The sequence below is a fragment of the Onychostruthus taczanowskii genome, unplaced genomic scaffold, assembly GCF_017590055.1.
Source record: "Onychostruthus taczanowskii isolate IOZ18803 unplaced genomic scaffold, ASM1759005v1 scaffold22, whole genome shotgun sequence".
In the NCBI taxonomy this organism is placed as follows: domain Eukaryota; kingdom Metazoa; phylum Chordata; class Aves; order Passeriformes; family Passeridae; genus Onychostruthus; species Onychostruthus taczanowskii.
The window spans coordinates 11,612,837-11,633,619 of record NW_024499462.1 but is presented as its reverse complement, the minus strand read 5'-3'; the positions used below and the strand labels follow the sequence as shown (position 1 = coordinate 11,633,619).

At 38.2% G+C, this 20,783-nt stretch overlaps 1 protein-coding gene across 2 annotated transcripts in view; it reads left to right on the top strand.

Annotated features, from left to right (window-relative positions):
* The window catches only part of KAT6B (lysine acetyltransferase 6B), a 107,618-nt gene that overhangs the window by 53,807 nt on the left and 33,028 nt on the right, over window positions 1–20,783 (top strand). The window contains exons 4-11 of one of the 2 annotated variants that reach the window (XM_041404717.1): window positions 2,528–2,643; window positions 2,810–2,891; window positions 3,886–4,018; window positions 7,939–7,994; window positions 9,814–9,935; window positions 11,214–11,329; window positions 13,177–13,318; window positions 16,352–16,513. In XM_041404717.1, the coding sequence (XP_041260651.1) occupies window positions 2,528–2,643; window positions 2,810–2,891; window positions 3,886–4,018; window positions 7,939–7,994; window positions 9,814–9,935; window positions 11,214–11,329; window positions 13,177–13,318; window positions 16,352–16,513 (929 nt within the window). Of the gene's footprint in view, window positions 1–2,527; window positions 2,644–2,809; window positions 2,892–3,885; window positions 4,019–7,938; window positions 8,871–9,813; window positions 9,936–11,213; window positions 11,330–13,176; window positions 13,319–16,351; window positions 16,514–20,783 lie in introns of both variants that reach the window. The other variant, XM_041404716.1, reaches the window with a different exon arrangement.

Genomic DNA, 20,783 nt, shown 5'->3' with positions numbered 1-20,783 from the left:
AACCAGGAGAAATTGCCGGTTTAATTAGTTCAAACTAGTGTTGGAAATCTCTTGGAATTTTGTCAGCTTCTAGATACGGAAAAGATAGTATGTTTGTGATTCCAGTTTAGGTTAGTTAGAGCTGAAATGCTGCAAATTTGGAAGCCTAAAACATGCTTTCCTTCAGCTCTCAAATTATAAAAAAAAAGCTAGCTGTAAAATCAGTGAAGGGCACTGTAACTTCAACTGACTATTGAAATCTGTTAAACTACAAATCTGTATAACTGCTATGAATGTAGTTAAACAGAGTTCCTTTTAAAACTAAAATTTTTTGGTTACCACTTAATGCCTGGTAGGCATTACCCCATACATGTTACTGCTATATTTGCACTTTGTCAGTTTGTGTCTAAAATGAATAGTTTATTATCAGCTATTAAAGAACCATACCATATGGTATTTTGAAATCTCAAAGTTCCTGCGCTGTCTCTGCTGGTGCATATCTAGAAAAGATGGTGAAACAAGTATAGCAAATCCATGGTGATGGTTCACATTTGCACCCTTCCAGTTCTAGTTACTTGTGGCTCAAGGATTTGGAATTGCAGGCATGTTTAATACCAGTGGAATATTTTTCTTGAATTTTTGTCTGATAATCAAGTCTAGTGATTAAAGAAATGTATTAAGCTGTGTAATTGCTTCAATGGGACATGTTTCATTGGTAGATAAGAGATACAAAGTAACACAGTTATACTTAGTTTGTTCAAGCAGTGGGTACCTGCCAGTGAGAATGGATGTTCCATATGTTTGTACATCACAGTTATTTACATGAAACACCATTAAAATCAACAGTTTGAACTGCAACTTACCTGCTCCTTGAAATAAATAACTTCTGTGCAGGGTAGGTAACTGGAATTAAATACACTTATATGGAGTGATTGATTTATGACTGGGCTTTAATGTGTTAATAGGGTTGTTAAGTCATAGTTGATAAAATAAGTCTTTATGTGATATTGATTAGTAATATCAGCCTCTCTAGGGGGTTTCATTGAAGGGAACAGTATCTCATTGAACTCACTTCTGCTGTTACAGTATATTTGTCACATTCTTGAAAGCGCATACTCAATTTTAACCCCAAAAAATGTTCATATATCTTAAACTGTATACAAAGAATCAAATGGTGATGCTTTTTCAATATTTTTCTGAAACTACTCTTTGAATTTATTACTGATTGCTCCTTCCTAATAGATTATATGTCTGCATTTTATTTTGAGAAAATGCACAATTCAAGTTGTATTTCGAAGCTTAACAATAAAGTGGTTTAAGCCTTGGATAAGGAGAATAAAAGGAAGTAAAATCTGAAATTGTCACCTATTCAGGTGACTTTTGCATTTCTCCACTTTGCCATTCATGCCTCAGTCCATTAGACAAAAATAGCAAATGCTCATAGATTAGATTGTATTTTTATTTGTGGTGTTTTAGCTCAGTCCTGGACTGAGAGACAGTTGATGGAGAAAGTCTGAATCACTGTAACTACAGCTACTATTACCTAGAAGAAAGCACTCATTCCAACTCTGACAGTGAGAAGAAAGCACCTTTGATGCAAGCCACATCGCTGCAGCCATCTAGAAGTGCAGCATGGCATCAGGGATTCTTCTGACAACTTCTGTGTTTATGTTCATGACAGATAATCTCTGAGTATAATACTGTCAGAAAGTGTTTCCCTGGGAATGCTTATCCCTTCCTATATAGCAGCGTTTTTATCTTTTCTGGATTAGGGCTATGCTCCGAGGTTGTTGAAGACATGAAAAAAATCACTGCCAGTATTGCCTCAGGTGTTGGATGTGTTCAGTTGCCTGGTATCTTCTGCTAATTGGAGAAGTGTGTAGGCCTTCAAGGCTACTGTGAAAAGAGGATGGTCCTGCTGAGGAATTTTTGTGTTTTGTGGGAGGTGGTAGTTCAATACTTCACACCCACCCTCTCAGTTTTAAACCTTGTATTGTAATATGTTGTCCTTATGCCAATTGCCAGATTCTTTTTTTTTTCCCATTTTATTACTCTGAAATTGTTCTCTGCTTATAATTAAGTAATAAGTTGAAATAAAAAAACACATGTAGTTTGGCTCTTCATTTTCTCTGGTAGATACTTAGTATAGTTAGAAAAATAATTAATGCGGTTTCATCTGAAGATTTTTCTCTGCTATGAAAGGAGAATGTGGTCAAGTTTATAAATATGCTTTTTTTGAGAACCAATGACAGTTTAATATGCCATGGAAATAACCTAGTGAAAATAAAAAGTTCAGTTTTAGGTGCTTATGTAGACCATTCACTGGTGTCAGTTAAAGTCAGTTTTCTGCCTGTCTTCATGAATGGGTTTCATGACAATTATTCTGTATATTTGTATGAAGTAGAGGAGTTAAATAATGTGTTGCAAAATTCTGAAAGCAGCTGGTACTTGCAGGGTTCTGGTGAGCTGGCTACATCCTACTGAACTTCAAAATCAGTCTAACCAATCTTAAATCTCAACCTCTCCATAATATTTTGGTGTTTTTTAGGACATCCATCATGTTTGAAATTCTGTCCTGAGTTAACAACAAATGTGAAGGCATTGAGGTGGCAGTGTATTGAATGCAAGACATGCAGTGCATGTAGGATCCAAGGCAAAAATGCAGTAAGTTAGACTTGTTCAGTGTTTTACTTATTCTCTTTGTTTATAGTAGCTTTATAATTAGCACATGTCCAAATGCAAACAATTGATGTACAACTTCAAGCAATGCTGTATTAAGTCTCTTTTTTCCTTTTCCCTTTTCTCCACCCCCTCATCCCTGCCCCCCCAGGATAACATGCTTTTTTGCGACTCCTGTGATAGAGGGTTCCACATGGAGTGCTGTGACCCGCCACTATCCCGAATGCCAAAAGGTGATCTAAAAAATCTTTTCCATGAAAGTACCTTCATTTGCAGTCTTGTATTAAGTGACCAAAACCTGTTGAGCATGCTGTTTTCATTTTTCTTTTCAATGATAAATAGTATGATTTCATTCATATCAAAGGAAATTTTACTTGTCATTATATGAGGGGTTTTTTCCTCAGGAAAATAATAAAGGTCTACATATAGTTCACCAGATGTATTCACTGTGTAATGAATTGTTGCCCTGTTTATTGAAGGTAAAACTTTAGAAAGGCTGTTCAAATGCTTGGAGTATATACACTGACAAAGAAGTTCTTGGAACATGTCAAAGAGCCTCTTCTTCCTGCCTTTTGTAGGAGTAATTGGAAAAACAGGCAAACAAAGCAAAATGCATGTGTCTTCAGGTTCTCTAATCTCTAGATTTCTTACCTATGGCACCTCTCACTTTTGCTCTTACATCTTTATGGTTTTCCCTATTTAATCTTAAAGTTACATTAAAAACTTTCTTAAGTTCCTCCCCTCCCAGTCCCCAGCCTTATCTACAATAGATGTTTGGCTATCTAATGTTAAAAGGATGCTAAATTCAAGTTGCATATTAAAATAAATATACCATAGATGTGAAGAAGTATATTTAGCATGCTCTACCCTAGTGGCCTTGTAACACACACTTAAATTTTTTACCCTGTCTTAATTCTGTCTGGAGAAAAATCTAGGTAGTATAAGGAGGGACAAGCTAGAACAGAAATTCTTCTAGGAACCGAATTGCTCATAATCTTTTCTGTGATTCTTGTTGCCTCTTGTATCCTCCTTTCCATGAGCACTTTGCTTTTAAAAATTTCAGAGTTTAGATAGAGGTGGATCACTTTTTTGTCCACTTTCCCTTGCCTGTGTCCTGTTCAAGAGATAATTTGCTGACTCTGTATATACTTGGTGTGTATCTTGGTACACACCTGCAATACAGATGAGATAAACTGTGTGCAACTAAACTCTTTTTCCCTTATACAGGGATGTGGATTTGCCAGGTCTGTAGACCAAAGAAGAAAGGAAGAAAGCTGCTTCATGAGAAGGCTGCACAAATAAGGAGACGATATGCAAAACCTATTGGACGACCGAAAAATAAATTAAAGCAACGAATGTTGTAAGTTTTTCTTGGTTTTTATTTCTTTAGATGTTTCTGAGAATGTAGTCAGATAAGAGTTTGGTATAGGTTTAAGCACTGTTTGTAACTCTGTTTCAAATAGGGGAAAATAGATAATGAGTGATTTTGTATGTGCCTTTCAGCCCAATGTTCAATAACTTCTAAATTATAGGAGGTGCTTTTGGTGTCATGTTAGGTGGTGATAAAAAATTACTGTAACTTAATTTTTCAGATGCTGTAAGTTTTTATCAAAAATTGTACCTATAGCAGATGCAAATAAACTTCTGTATAATAACATATGCCACGGCTGTCTTTTAAGTGTAGCTTCAAATACTTGTAGTACCTACAGAACACAAAGTGGATAATATCAAGCTGGTTATATACAACTTCAGGAGATGGGTCTGGTCAAAGAGCTGTTTGAAAACTGTATAAAAATTATTTTATTAGTTAATATCAGTTCACAAAACCTGTTCCAAAAAGTAAATTATAGAAGTAACAAAGAAGTTCTGGTTTCTGTGGTACTCTAGAAAAGATCATTACTTGAATTCTGCTGTTCACCTGCTACCAGTTACTAGGAAAACAGATTGCAATTCCTCTTGCTTCTCAGGACTGTGTTTATCTAAAACAAGAGAGTGCTGTATTTTTTTTTTTTTTAGCATCTGTCTCCCCAGAAAACACTGTAGTTGGACATTGTGAGTCTTGGTTAGAGGAGTATTTAAGTAGCGTTCAAATACTGAGTTGACATAACACTGAGTGTTAGATAGGAACAGATTCTGTGTCAGCTACAGTAGTATGTTGCCCTCCATCACATGTTCCTATCCAAGTACCTATTTTCCCCTTATTTAAGCATTATTTGACTGTTTGGCTATGTCAGCTGAGCAGCTGAAAAGCTTTTTGACTCTACCAACTACTCAGTCTTTACATTGTTACATTCTTCTCTACAGTCTAAAAACCTGTCTTGTATTATTCAGAGTTGCATGGGAGCTGCTGTAAAACTCTGCATTTTACAAAAAAAGGATTTTTGAATTTTGAAGCCACATGTGAAAATATAAGGAAGAGTACTTGCAGTATAGTGCACTAGTCAAGTTGATTACTTGATGCTGTGCATCTTGCTGTATTCTCTTTTGCCTTTCTCTCTGCCAGGATCTTTAATCTTGCCTTTTTGGTTCTTGTCCTAAAGTTCAGTGTATGTTGCTCTAGGAAAATAGTTCAGGACAGGACTAAAGTATGACAGTACATGAAAGTAAAACATGTAGTTGTACTGGCTGGTGAGACCATACTGTTAGACTGGGTGAAACATTGTACTTCTCTGTTCTCCTCCTGAATAAATAGCTTAGGAATTTGAACGTCATTGAAATTTCTATATATCATTGTGTGTGCATAATAAAAATATTCCCTGTATCTCTAGCTATGCCTTGGGCTTTAGTTGTACCCCTGGTTGTATTTATCCTTTGAAAACACATAAACCTTCAGCTGGAGGTTAGGGCTCTCTTGTGGTTCAGGAGTGATACTCCCCAGCTTAATGCTACTGCTGAGACTCTCTGCTTTCTTGCTTTCCCCCCGCCAGTGGCTGGAGAGGAGAATTGAAGGTACAAAAAGTAAAGATCCAGGCTGAGATAAGAACAATTTACTGGAAACAGGAGTGAGAAAAGAAAGCAAACAGTCACAGCTACAGTACCAATAACAAAGTGTACAAGACAGGCAAAACAATTCACATGTGATTATTTGAAATGGTATTACCCAGCTGCTCCCCACTTACCTGACTGCAATGAGCCCCTTCTCCCTGGGAGAGAGTCCCTTTCCCTGCCCATGAGGTGGTACACAATAACTACTGGGTCCTGGACATGTTCCCATTGGCTACTGCAAAAATTAACCCTGCCCTGACCAGAACCAGGACCGGTTCTAATACAGTCCTGCCATCTTTCTTCTCTGCAGACTTGCATGTTTGGCTTCCCAATGGGTGGATTTAGCAGCAATGTACCCCTGGACACTAATTCTGCTTCTCCTCCTTCCTCATACATGTAATAGAAAGGTTGGAAATGTTATGAGGGTTTTCCTGTTGTGTTTTGCTGTTGAGATGTTGAGCTGCAACTTGTATAGTGACCGTTATGCTAAAGGATGCAGAAGTTCTTTTAGTATTATATGAAGATTATTAACATTTTCAGAAAAGTTTTCTTTGTAGCATGTGAGCTGCATGAGCATGTTACAGGGAAGCACTTCATAAAATAAATATTTGCAGTACTGCCAGCACATTTCTATTACTTCAGTGTCTTATATATAAAAACAAAGTAATCTTCTTTTGGAAAAATAGTGGTTAGAGATAGAATCAAAGAAGAGACTCTTTGGCATGAAATCCTATTTAAAAGTGATTGTGGAGTATGGAAGACAATAGTGTCAAACATAAAAAGTGTGTAGTCACATGAAATACAGGAAGGTTAGCCAATGCCATTTAGTCCTTGTATGGTACAAAGAAAATCTTTCCAGTGGTACTGGAATAATTTTTTGCCTGTTGACCATCTGTAGGAAGCCCTTCAAAATTACTGTGTAAGATTAACTTAAACCAGGTGTGTGCTGGCCTCTGGCACTGCTGGTGGTTACCACATCTGGCACTGAGAATAGGTCTTGGGATAGACTTATGAGTATGATGCCAAAGGATTCAAAAGATTTAGCAGTCCTTGGTTTTGTTGCCTCTTAGGAACTAAGCAAATTTAAGGATGTGTGGGTGGAAGAGGGGCTGGTTCTTAGGCTGGTGGGCCCTTGGAGGTCAGGAACCAGATGGTGGCCCTCGGCTGCTGAATCCCTAATTAGAAGTAACCTGTTGCAATTAATTACTTCAGCATCTCAATTAAGAGGGTAGAAATCTGTGGAAGAAAACTTTCTGCTGCAAAGTAAATAAGCTAACTTCAAAGAGCAGGATGGAAAAGGGAATGAAAGAAAGCATGTGATACAACTGTGTAGCTTTGTTTGGCTTTGTAATTTGATTGTCTGTCCTGATAACTCTTTCTTTTGCTGCAGATATTTTCAAAAGTTCTGTTTGTTTATGCTAGAATATACTACTCTGCAGTGTAGTTCCTCTCTTCAGTTATTAGCAACTAGTTAAAACTGTAATTTTGTTCTCACAAATGTTGGCTTTCAGTATGCCCTTTTTCTTCCTTATTTAAATAAGATTCGCCACTGTGTTTTTTCCTAACACCTTCCCTGTTAGTCCTGATTAGTTCATGCAAATGCACCTTGGTTAGTCTTGCTCTTTCCTTTCCTTTGCTATTTTTGTTTTTTGCTCTTTTTAGAATTTCTAAAGAGACTTTCTTTAGTTTTGTTGTAATGCTCTTAATAAACTACCTTATTTGGCTTTTAGGTCTTTGGTGGTAACTTTTACTGTCACGTTTTACATCATCCAACAAGAGTGTGGGGAAAAAAAAGCAGTTTCTTGAAGACTGACTGTTTGCTTTGAAGGATTAATAGACTTTCTCTACAGTTGAAGCAAATGTAGTCTGAAGTTAACTGTTTTGATATCATATTAACACTTAAAACATTCATCTTCTCTGTGTGTACAATAAACTCTATGGTGATGGAGCAGTTGTTTGTACAAACATGATGTAATGATATTTTTTCCAGAGAGGCACACTTTGGCTATTCCTAAAAGTATATGAGAAGGCTGTATACAGGGAGATCTTGCTATGCCAGCACTTTATATATATCTGTGGACTGTCTTTTAAAGATGGGATGGGGAACAAAAAGGACAAGGGGGAAAAAAGATTGATGTTATGCCATAGTGTGAAATGTATTTCCAAAATGTATGTGTATTTAAAGTTCTTGAAATATTTTTAAGTACAGTGGCCCAGGTAACTTGTATAAACTCTAGTGCTATTTGACAGTAAAGATTTTGAATGCTAATTTTTATTTTTCAAATTTTTGCATAGGTCTGTAACCAGTGATGAAGGATCCGTGAATGCATTCACAGGAAGGGGGTCACCTGGTAGGGGTCAAAAGACTAAAGTCTGTACCACACCTTCATCTGGTCATGCTGCATCTGTGAAGGATTCAAGCAGCAGATTGCCTGTTACAGACCCCACTCGGCCTGGTGCCACCACCAAAATCACCACCACCTCCACCTACATATCTGCCTCTACACTTAAAGTTAACAAGAAAACCAAAGGTCTCATTGATGGCCTTACTAAGTTCTTTACACCATCACCTGATGGTCGCAGATCACGAGGTGAAATAATAGACTTTTCAAAGCACTATCGTCCAAGGAAAAAGGTCTCTCAGAAACAGTCATGCACTTCTCTTGTGTTGGCTACAGGTACCACACAAAAGCTAAAACCTCCACCTTCTTCACTTCTACCCCCAATCCCCATCTCTGGTCAGAGCCCCAGTTCTCAAAAATCCAGCACTTTGATTTCTTCTAACTCTCCCCCAAATTCTTCCAGTCAGTCAAGCATACCCTCCTTTAGTAGCCTTCCTAGTAGCAGTCAGCTAAAGGGACTCTTTGATGGACTCTCTCATATCTATACCACTCATGAACAGTCTCGAAAAAAGAGTCACCCAAGCTATGCACCCCGCAAGCACTCGTGTAGTAAACCAGAGTTGTCTTCCACATCAACATCTAATAGTAATTTCTGTGGAAGGAAAGATGTTCGGAGTAGGTTTGTGTCTCATGCCTGTGCCTCTGGATGGGGTGTGTCTAGAGGACGTGCTTTTAAAGCAATTGCTCACCTCAAGAGAACAGCTTTCTTTAAAAAGCACAGGATTCTAGGCAGATTAAAGTATAAAATGACCCCTCAGATGGGGACCCCCTCACCAGGGAAGGGGAGCTTGACAGACGGAAGGATTAAACCTGATCAGGATGATGGTAAGCAAAGGTCGAAGCGCCAAACAAACCTGCGTCCCGTCCAAAACCAAAATTCTTATCACATAGGTCTTAGCTATTTCTCTTGTTCTTATTTCACTTTCATACAAAAACAACAAAACTTTGACCTTTTATCTAATGCTGACTAAATCTCCAAAACATTTTTGGTTGTTGTTTTTTTTTCCCTGACTAATACCACACCACTTTTTTATTATTTTTTGCATCTGTAGTGACACTAGGAGCCCCAAATGCCTTCATAATGTTGCTTATGGCTGTGTAGTACCGCATGAGTAGCCACTTGTCATGCCACTTCCTTGTTCCTCCCTGCCGTTCCTGTGGCAGTGGTGCTGTCATCATGATTGTGTGCTGTCAGTGCTTATAACGGTGGGCATTTCAATTCATTTCCCTCTGCTCCATTGCTTTTTCATGAACAGTTCCATCATACTACAGTCTCCACAACACTTGATCTCTACTGCTGTGAACTACCTTTTTATTACTTTTAGTTAAGAAAGAAATAGTTTTAATTTATAATGTTTGAATGCAGACTTAGCTTAGCATTAATCTTCAAGTTTTAAGGGCAACTTTTTTTCTCTTGTGTTTATTTTTTGCCTTCCAGAGTATATTAGAATTTATCAGGTGGCATAGTTCTAACAATCAAATATGCTCCATTTCATGAGGTTCAAAACTAGTTTAGTAGAACTGACTATAAAGGCTTGTACAGACAGACAAGCAAGTACCAAAAAAGAGCTTGTGCAGCAGCAAGCTACAAAAGAAGGGGGGGGGGGGGGGTGAAGGGTTCACTTCTGTTACTTAGTAATCCCAGATTTGGTTAAAATGGGGAGTTCTTAACAGCCATAGTTGCAATCCTGTTTAGTAGTATCACTTGGCTAATGTGCATGTAACCTTCATGTCTGTGAATAAACTTTTTGCTGGTTTTAAATAACAGATACTGAAATCAAACTAAGCATCAAACAAGAAAATACGGATGTATTTCTTTTGGGAAGCAAGGACACTGTTACACAGGAGGATTTGGAAGTGTTTAAGCAGGCCCGAGAACTTTCCATGGAGGTAAGAATCATGTTGCCAAAATATAGTTATTTCTGTAAATAAAAGCTGAGTTAATTTTTAATCTCTTCATCTTCGTTTCTAATATATTCCTTTTAATCTAATGCATCACACTTGCTGTGAATTCTGTTGGGAGACAATGTATATGCAGACAGGAGACCAGGCATCATGCTGGAATGGATCAGATGATAAGTGACACTTAAGATAGATTTTGAAAGATATACTTGAGCATTTTGGAAACAGGACTGCAGGATCAAACATAGCGTTTAAAAGTAGCTGATGTCCTGGTCAGGACTGAGAGGATATTGCTCAGTAATGATTTTGCTCTGCAAATAAAGCAGATATTCTGAAAAGCTAATTTGGTCCCACAAAACACTGCTTCGTAGAAAACCAGATTTAGTGAGTCCATAAATTCATTTTACTTGATTAGTCACCACACTTTGAGTTTAAATACTGTAGACTTTATCTAGCAGTGATAATATTTGAGCTGAATCAGAGTAGTGAACCAGACTTTTACTTTTCTGTGTCTGTGAGAACCCGGGTCAGAAGGTGGGTGAATGTAATGTTTCAATTGCTGCTTTCTTAAAATGACATCATAAATTGTTGTACTTTTTTCAGTAATGGAAGTCAGGTTTTTTTCAGGTTTAGTCTACAAGAGCTCACATTACACAATGACTTTTTCACAGTCTTCTTTCACAGCATATTAACCAACAAATTCAAATTGAGTTTAAAAATTCAGTTTTATTATTAGCTTGTGTTTCAGCTTCCTCATGGAAATAGTTCACACTACTTGCTTTCTTTATCTTTCATATGCAGTCCCTAAAAATATTGGGTGGTAAGGTTTCTAAAAGTTGACATAGAAATTGCTTGTTTTTCCACACCTTTCTTACTATTTTATGTTTTGCCATCCCTTTAGAGCCTAGCAGTCATTTTCTGATCAGCTTAAATGCAGTATTATAGCTGAAATCGAAGTGTTAGCATATTCTTGTCTCTTTGAGATAAATTCCAGTTACTCTTGAAGGGTTGTGCTGATAGCTTTTCTCTCATTATTTTGACAGAAGGACAGCTTTGAGGTTTGCACCAGGATTATAGGGATGTTGTCATGCTAGGTGCTGTGGGAGAATAGAATTTGAGGCTGTTGTGCCTCTTCTTTGGCTGGGCTTTAGCTGTTTGTATTTTCTGTTTACAAACTCCGTCCTCTGTCGGAGGAGTTTCTTCTACTAAAGTTTCTTCTACTTTTCTATAACTAATACTTTCATTTTTTTTAATTGCACCTGACAGAAAATTGGGTGTAAAAACACTGGTGAAACAGGTGGGCGATACCCTTCAGTGATTGAGTTTGGAAAATACGAGATCCAGACCTGGTACTCTTCACCTTACCCACAGGAATACGCAAGGTAGCAAGTTGTCAAGATTGCCATACGTAGTTGGCATTTTTTCCGATGTGAATGTTACAACTTATTTTTACTCTTGTGTAACTGTTTATAATTTAAAACCTTTAAAAGTAGATATGCTTGTGTAATTACAACTGAGAACAAGGATTTGTCATTGTTTTTAGATAGTTCTAAGTCCAAGATGCAATAAAATGTCATTTTCCTAGTCCTGTATAAATGTCAATGTGTAGCGTGTATTGGTGTGGTTTTGTTTGAGGTTTATTTTTGTGATTTTGTTGGTTTTGTTTTCACTGATTTGTTTGGTTTTGTCTGGTTTTTTGTTTGTTTGGTTTGGTTTGGGTTTTTTGTTTGTTTAGTTTTGTTTTTTGTTTGTTTGTTTTTTCTTACACCATTGCAGTGAGGTATGTCCGACTTCTGGCCCTTTAGACAAATTGCTTTTCATTGTGGTCCTGCATTTGTTCACCTCCTTTTTTCTAAGGACCAGGGGAGATGACATGCTAAATGAAGTAAAAGTGGGCAAGTTGTGGCAACAGCATCTCATTTCTGGCCATCTTTGCAAGGGTGTACCTTGGAGTCCAGCAGAGAGCCTGGGCTAGTACATGTGCTCAGCAGATCTCTGCAGAGTTTTGTGTGTGCTGAAAATCAATGTTTTATTAATCCATTGCCTCTATGGCACACAGGAAGATATTCAGAACTGTATGTTTATCAAGCTCTACTACAGCATGCAACATGATCTGTTCCAAAGTGCTGTTGCATAGTGTTACTCGGAACCGCCTTTTGTTTGTGTGGTGGGAATGAGGGATGTGTCATGTGTCCATCATATACAAATGGACATGGGATGACATTGTAGGAGGTACTGTGGCTCTCAGTTGAGGGCAGTGGGATTACATCATTGAACAAATAGTTCAAACTACTTTTTATGTTGTTGATGAAACTTCCTTAGGATACTGGAATAGTGCAAACCATGGCTGTAATCCCAGGATGTGCTAGTAACTTCAGAGCAGATAAACATTGTCCTCTGCTGTAAAACTTTGCAGACTAATTAATTTCTAGAGCAGTCTTCCACTGATTCAGTAATTTAAAAATGAAGGTAAGTAGCTATAAAAATTACCAAAGGGAGTGGTTTATGACGGTATGTAGAACACAGGGCATGTGGGTTACTTGTATGTAGTCTGAACTGGATCCTCCCCTGAGAAGTGCACTTGTTTGTGTTGCCTGTGCTGTGGAGATTGTGGAGATGTTTTGCCTTTATGTGAACTCTTTGTATTGGCTTCTGTAGTAAAGTGATAACTTAGGTGGAGGTGAGAGGGTAAAATCCTACCAGAGTTTGCCATCTTGCCCAAGTGTTTGGAAGACAGTGGAAAGAAAAGTAATCTCTGAGCCCTCCCCTGAAGCAAAATAAGGAAAATTAAAGGGAAGGAGATCCCCTGTATCCTGCTTTGTGCTTCCTTTATATTTATTAGGAACAGGAAAGATGAAATTTGAAGTATTACTCCAGTGTGCTTACTTTGATGGAGACCACAGGAAAAGCTAGGCTGGAGGGTGGGAAGGGGGAAGTAACTGAGATCTGCCAGAGGCTGAACCACAAACTGACCACAGCACAACTCTATTGAATTAGGTTTACTGTGGTTGATTGATTGAAGCTGATTGTTTCTTATTTTCCTTTTCTGATGAGTAGTGTGTGAATGTATAATCATTCACTCTAATGTTCTGTTTACTTATTTAGTTGTGCTTTAGCAGCATGTATGTATACCTAATATTTGAATGGGAAGGGTTTTTTATTTGTGGTAACTTTGTTTATGGAATGTAATGAACTTTTTGTATAAAATATCTTCTTAATTTTCCTACAGATTACCAAAACTTTACCTGTGTGAATTCTGTCTTAAATACATGAAAAGTAAAAACATTTTGTTAAGGCACTCAGAGAAATGTGGCTGGTTTCATCCTCCAGCCAATGAAATCTACAGAAGAAATGACCTTTCAGTATTTGAGGTAGGTGTTTCAAAACTATAAGCTTTTGGAAAATAACCAGTTTGTAGATTTTACAGACTAGCTGTAGAACTGGTGAAAACTTTAACATCCTTAAATACTTCCTTGGAGATTCTTCTTATACTGCAAAGCCAAGTTGAGATTCTGGCTATACTGCAAAAACAAATCCATTTTCCCAAGCTGTTTTACCCTGTTCTGCCATGTTCTAGCCTGTTCTGCCATGTTATTTCATTATTTGTTCTTTACTTGTACTTCGTGCCTTAGCCAGCCTCTTTAAGATACTTGACTAGCATGAGTCTTAGGGCTTCCTTTGCAGTTTTCATCTTGGATTGGTTTGCCTTTCCCTTCTCAGCAAGAGTACCCCTTGACACCCATTTGTTTCTGGCTGCTTGAGTGTCTTGGGTGTACGGAGAAGTCTAATCATATTGTAGGTGCTCCCAAAGTATAAAAGCAAGTAAAGCAGCTTCTTGTGTGTTCTAAAATCACAAATGTAGCTCCTGAATGCTTCTGCCTTCATTTTGGATGTTTGAGAAACTTGCCCTGAAATATAAAAAAATCCCACAACCTCAAATTTAGATTTATTAATCGATGTTATTTTTTTGGGAGATGACTTATTTTGAGTGTGAGGTTTAATGTATATCCTGGACAAGAGAATTCTGTGTTTCTAATAGCATACCTGCAGTTAAAACTATGCCTTAACTTTCACATTCCAGTTGCTCAAGCATTATTACAGGTAGCAATAACGGAAAAGACTGGTGGGGTTACTAGGACTTCTTTTCTCAACAGTGTTATTGAGATGCATGTATTGATAATTTCTCTTTAATTGCAGGTGTCATATTCTTCTTCAAATGTGTGTTTTCAAATTGTATAAGTGTCCTTTTTTCTTTGTCATTGCCATTATCTGTTCAAATAATGGTAGATGCAGTGAAAGGTTTTTTTAAGTTAGAAAAACATCTTTGTGTTTGGTTCGTTTGCTTATGCTTGTGCTGTTAAAAAAAATAACTATTTGCCTCAAGATTGTGTCCTTCCTGACTTGAGCAGTTTTTATAAATATTGAAGAACTGCCAGCAAAAGACTTGTGTTGTAAATAGACTTACCTCTTTTCCTATCAAGAATGAAATTGTCCTAGACTGGTTAAAATAACTTGATATTCACTGTTAGCAGGTGTTAAGAACTGTGGAGCATACAAGAGGCAAATTGTGCTTTCTCATTTATTTTTATTAACTACTGCTAACATGTAAATGAAAAATTCTTAAGAAAATAGAGTACAGAGAAATACTGGGAAAGGGGATGGGGAGGTGGGCGATTGCTGCATGGAAAACAAAGTATTGTGAAAACCATGTCCCAACTCTTTCTCCACTGCTTTTGTTCCCTTTGTCTGTTTTGGGTGCTTCAGTAAGCACTTGTGCTAAGCACTTATGTAGTTGGTTTGGGTCTTTTTATTTCAAAGGTTAATGTCAGTTGTCACTGATAGCTGTAGAAACTTAGTCATTAGTTGATGTCCTTCTTCATAGATCTTTTCAAGAATTCTGTGCAACCATTTTCTTTTAGGCAGAATGAAGAGTTTGTGGTTTCCTTCATGCTTTGTGTTTTTGAGAGAAATGGAAATAAGTTTGGCATTTTGTGATTTATGTACCTCTGCCCAGAGGATGACTTTGACAGATTTGAGAGCAGACTTTGACATAGCTTACTATTATGCTGTAGCCAAGCAACTTTTGACAGATGCTTCCTTTTGAGCTTGCTGTCCCTCTTTTTTTCCCTGCTTCTCACATTTAAAACTGACGAACAAGCTGTGTTTGCCTGAAATTTAAGAAGTTTTTTTACATTTCTGTACAAATGTTCTTACTAAAAAAGACAGCTCATATAATTTGCATTTTCAGGCTTACAGCTTAAGCAGTGGTGATTTCTGCTTACTTAGTGTTTACATTTAATTGGCACACTTGGTAATAATTATGAAAAGTAACAAAAAGCACCTGGACAATGGAGTGTGCTCTAAGAGAGTTTGATGTATTCGATAGGCTCTTAAGAACTGTATACAAGTTTATCCTGATGCCTTAAGGAGCAGTAGCTATTCATTGAATGTTTTTTCTTCAATCCACTTAATGCAGCTATGCTACTGATGTTCCCTTAAAATCCCTAATATTATCCAAAAGGATGGGTTTTGCTTAAATTTGTAACTAGGATTCTTACTCAAAACAAATTAGACTAGAAGATGGCTTCTTTTTCTGCACAGTTCCTGTCATTTGTCTCTCTGAATGAAATACAGCTACTGTCATTATCAAAAACATCAGTACAAGCAAACCATTCTATTAAGATTATTTCAAAAATGTGTTGCCTTTGACTGAGCCTTTCAGGAAGTACCTAATTGATCTAGGAAATCTGCATTTGTGTCTGGCTTTTCTGTAGCTGTCTGAGTCACAGCTTGACTCTTTTCACTCATAATATACCTAGACTAATTGTAGTATTTAGCCAGGAAATTTACCTCTCTCACTCAATAGCATTTTAGCCTGGCATGGAAATTTTGTCTTGTCTAATTTATCCAAAACATTGATGTGATTGATATGTAATTTGCTACTCATTTATTGGCCTTACTTCTTAAGGATTCAGCATAATACACGTCTTTGTTTGGGGTTTTTTAAAAGTTGCTGTACTCCACTGCCTTCTAGCAAACCACAATTTAAGGCAGTTTTAACTAGTGCATTTTTGTTATCTGCCAGTCATACTCATTTCCATTCCAGGCATAAAATGAAAGAGTTAAGTCTGTCTTCAGCAACTAAAAGGTGAAGTTACTTTGTTTAATAAATCCAGATACTCAGAGGTTACTTAAAAATGCAAAGTAATTAGCACCTACTGGAGGATTCTTATTTAAGAAGAAACTGGGGCATTTCTCTTTTGAACCTTGATGTGTTTAGTTTGTTTGTTTCTTGTAACACCATACTGTTCACGTTCCCTTCTAGGATATGATTGATGCAATAAGTCATTTTGTCCTAACTTGTTGGTGCCATGGAAATAACTAAATCTGTCTTGCTTTTCTAGGTTGATGGAAATGTGAGCAAAATTTATTGTCAGAATCTTTGTTTGTTAGCTAAGCTCTTTCTGGACCACAAAACCTTGTATTATGATGTTGAACCATTCCTCTTCTATGTCCTTACAAAAAATGATGAGAAAGGCTGCCATTTAGTTGGATATTTCTCTAAGGTAAAAATTTTAAAATTGGGTTTATTTAATATTTGTAATGTCCTGCTCTCCTTAATGCTTCTCCCAAAAGCAAAGAAAAATCAGAAGTCGGAAAAAACCCCATAAGCTTGAAAGCCTCTCTGTAAATCTTGAATATTATGTGCATTGTCTCAAATACATTGTACTTTCTTGCCTCTGACTGATGCAAATTCAGAATTTGTTCAGCCACATGGATGGGGGTAGATTTTTTCTTGTTTGTGGATTTTGTTTCCAGAATTTGTTGTGGTTTCAGTTGAATATTTCAATCTCTTTCCTTCCCCAACATTTTTGCATTAGTATGCCAAATCTAACTTGTAAAAGTTGCAGGTATTTGGAATGTTGATGTGTTTTCATGGCTTGACTGCTGGCAGTTCCAGCTGGCTATTTAGATGTAAATGGACAGTGCTGTTGCTCTCTTGTGTGCAGTCTGATCTAATGCAGTCACTTGCTGCTCCCATGTAAGAATGCATTGCCTGACTTCATGGTGCCTGCCTTGTTTACAGTAGATGTCTCAGTGGTAGCTGATTTTCAAGTAATAGATGGCTGCTATTGACAAAAATAATACTTAAGTGAACAATCTTGACAAAGATGACCAAGAAAATGGTGAACTATAGTTAGATGTGCCTGCAATGGGAAAAGCTTCCATTATTGTCCATAATTTGCCCCTAAGGGATGTGTTGAATAGGTACAGTTACTCAGAAATTCACTACTTCCTGGTCCTAGTATTGCTGCCTCCTACTGACTATAGATTTTCTTTTTTAAATAAGTGATTTGTAGGAAAATAGTAGTCAGGAGAAGCCCAAAAGTCTTGTCAGAGTATCTGAATATTATATAGTAATCTCTATATAATATAATATGTCTAGCCACATCCTTCTGAGAGGTGAGCCTTGCTGTAATTGAAGTGAGACATGTAGGCACAATTTACACTGTCTTTAATGTCAGTCAGAACTTCTTGTGACAGACATGTCAACTTTTATTTAGCCCAGTATTTTCTCCATGTGCTTAAGGTGTTGCAGGTTAAGGCAAGTCTCCTGATTTTTGTTCTTTATAGAATGGTTCATGTTGGAAAAGACCTTTGAGATCATTGAGTCCAGCTGTTACCCCAGCACTGCCATGGTTGCTACTAAACAGTGTTCCCAGGTGCCACATTTCAAAATACATTTGCAAGTATTTTGAACATTTCCAGAGATGCTAATTCTACCGCTCCCATGAGCAGCCTGTTCCAATGCTTTGTTACCCTCTCAGTGAAGAAAGTTTTCCTAACATGCAATCTGAACCTCCCTTGATGCAACTCAAAGCCATTTCCTCTCAACATGGCACTACTTCCTGGGGATGAGAGAAAAGCCCAGGTAGAACATAGCCACAGCCTTTCCCTCCTCCTCCAAGTGGATCACCCTGTCATAGAAGGAGATCAGGTTAGTCAGGCAGCACCTGCCTTTCACAAACCCAAGCTGGCTGGACTGGATTCCCTGGTTGTCCTGCATAAGCCATGTGATGGCAGTGAAAATGATCTGCTCTGTGACCTTCCCCTGGCACAAGAGGTCAGGCTGACAGACTGTAGTTCCCAAATCCTCTTTCTGCCACTTTTTATTTGTTTTACACTTGCTAACCTCCATTCAACTGGGACCTTTATGGTTAACCAGCACTGCTGGTAAATGGTGGAGAGTGGCTCAGTGAGCTCTTCCAATAGTTCCCTTGGCCTCTGTGGACTTGTAGATGTCTTAAGTGACATGATAGGTCACTAAGCATTTTCTTGTGGCTCACAGGGGCTTCATCCTGCTCCCTGTTTGTCTTCCTGCTCAGGGGGCTGAGTACCCTGAGTACAGGTGGTCTTGCTGTTAAGGACTGAGGCAAAGAAGGCATGAAGTACCTCAGCCTTTTCCTCATTGTTGTGGTTTAAGCCCAGCTGGAAATTAAACCCCATACAGCCACTCTCCACTCCCTCCAGTGATAAAGAGACAAAATGTAGATGTTATGGGTTGGGATAACAATTTACTGGAAATAGCAATGAGATAAGAAATTGAACAGTGACAGCAACAATACTAATAAAACAGTGTATAAAAGAGGGTGATTACATGCAAAATGCTCAGTGCATCCCCCCACCTTTTTTTACCCCCCCAAGCGAGAGAAAGTGAAAAAAAAAAAAAAAAGGTGGACAACCCTCCATTCAGTACCAGCACCATTGAACTGCACTGCTTGCCACCCACTGCTCTGGAAAAGGACAAAAATGTCTATGGACCCTCCGAACACTCTTTTAGCTCCACCTGAAACCATGCCCCTTTCTTGGAAGTGGAGAATTCCTTACTTCCACCCCCAGTGATTATATCAGTGATATAAAATAACAACAATTTTTTCTCATCTTGTGTGCCCGTGGCCAGTTTGCATTCTAGGTCTGCTTTGGCCCTTCTAATACTGTCTCTGCAAAAACTCACAACACCCTTGAAGTCCTCCTGTTGTCTGCTCTCTTCTTCCAAAGGTGACAGACTCTCATTTTCCCTGAGCTTCAGACAAAGCTCTCTGCTCAGCCAGTCAGTTGTCTGTGCGTGCTCATCTGGAAGCACATGGGGATGGCCTGCTCCTGTATCTTTATAAATTTCCTTATTTCAGTACGTCTAGCCTTTGTGGACTCCTTTGCTTTTGCATTCTAAGGGACTTTCTCAACCAGCATCCTAAACAGGCCAAGGTCTGCCCTGTGGGAGCCCTTGGTAGCAGTTTTGCTTAACCCCCTCATTATTTCTTCAAGAAACAGAAGCTATCATTTCATGATCACTGTGTGCAAGATGACCTCCAGTCATGACATCCTCCCCACTCCTCTGTTCACAAGCAGCAGGTCCAGCTGTGTACTTACCCTTTTCGTTCACTCACCAGCTGTATCAGGAAGTTATATTCCATGTATTCCAGGAACCTCCTAGTCTGCTTCCTTTCTGCTGTGCTGTATTTCCAGGGTTTATAGCCATGCATTTCAGCACTCCAGCGTGTGTGATCCCACCATGGCTCCGTGATGGCACATATGTCACAGTTTTCCTGCTGCACCATGACTGCTATTTACTCCTCTTTGTTGGCCATGCTGTGTGCATTGGTGCAGGTGCTCTTGAGTTGGGTGATTCAGTCCTGCTGCCTTTTGGGGGGAGCAGCTCTAATTCCTGTGTGACCATTCTCAGTGACCATTCTCAGGCACTTCCATGGTTTCTGACACATCAATAACCCTTGTATCCTTGCTGGCACATGGATCTCCGTGTCCTGCCTTTACTGAGGTGGCTGAGGTAGTGAAGGATGTCCTTAGCACACCTTCCCTCAAACAACAGATACATGTTCTACTTCCACTTCACCCCTGTTGCTTTTGGCCAGTCTGTGTTGACCACAATGTGATCAGATGATCACAAATATTATCACCACCAAAACTTAGGGAAAAATCTTCATTTCAAATTATTGCATGTCATCCATATATGTTTCCCCCCCCACCACTTTTTTTTAAAGAAGGTGTGTGTTTTTGCTGGGAGAAATGCTCTGGCTTTTCTTACCTGGTTATAAATGTTTTGCCAGGATGTGGTCTGCTTACTAGCAGTAGTCTTGAGAGTTTGGGAGGCATATACAGAGAAGATATTTAACTGTTATAGAATCTAAGCAACCTTGTGAAATCTGGCTTGGGTATCTGACGGAGTATTTGGGAATGAGTGTACTGGCATGTGATCCTGTCATGTCGTCACTGGTCTGGTGTCATCTTGTGTGGAGGCTGAAATGATAGCTGGTGTCTTAAACTATACATGTGCTTACCACAGCTCCTTGTCAGTTATTCTGACCTGGATATTTCTGGTTGCTTTGGTCTCCCTCAAAACTGCCTATTGCTGATTTTTAGGGTGTAATCTTTTAAAGGTAACAAAACTCTTCCTTCTTATCAATAAACAGGAAAGAACCTATAAACTTCTGTAGTTAGAACAGCTTCCTAATCTTAGCTCCTTGTGTCTTAAACAATCAGTGTGGTATTTGTCTCCATTGCCTGTATATAACTTCATTCTATCTGAAAGCTTTTGTTTCTGAGCATTCTGCCTTGATTTGTGCTCTGGTGATAAGCATCTAGCTTTTAAAAACTTAGTATGCTTCAAGTACAACTTCTTAGTTCTGCACATAGGGGGTTCCTCCCCTGCACCCTGACCAGATATTCAGAGAGAAGACGACAAAAAAAAAAAAAAAAAAAAAAAAAAAAAAAAAAAAAAAAAAAAAAAAAAAAACCCTGGACCATGTGCTTTGAAAA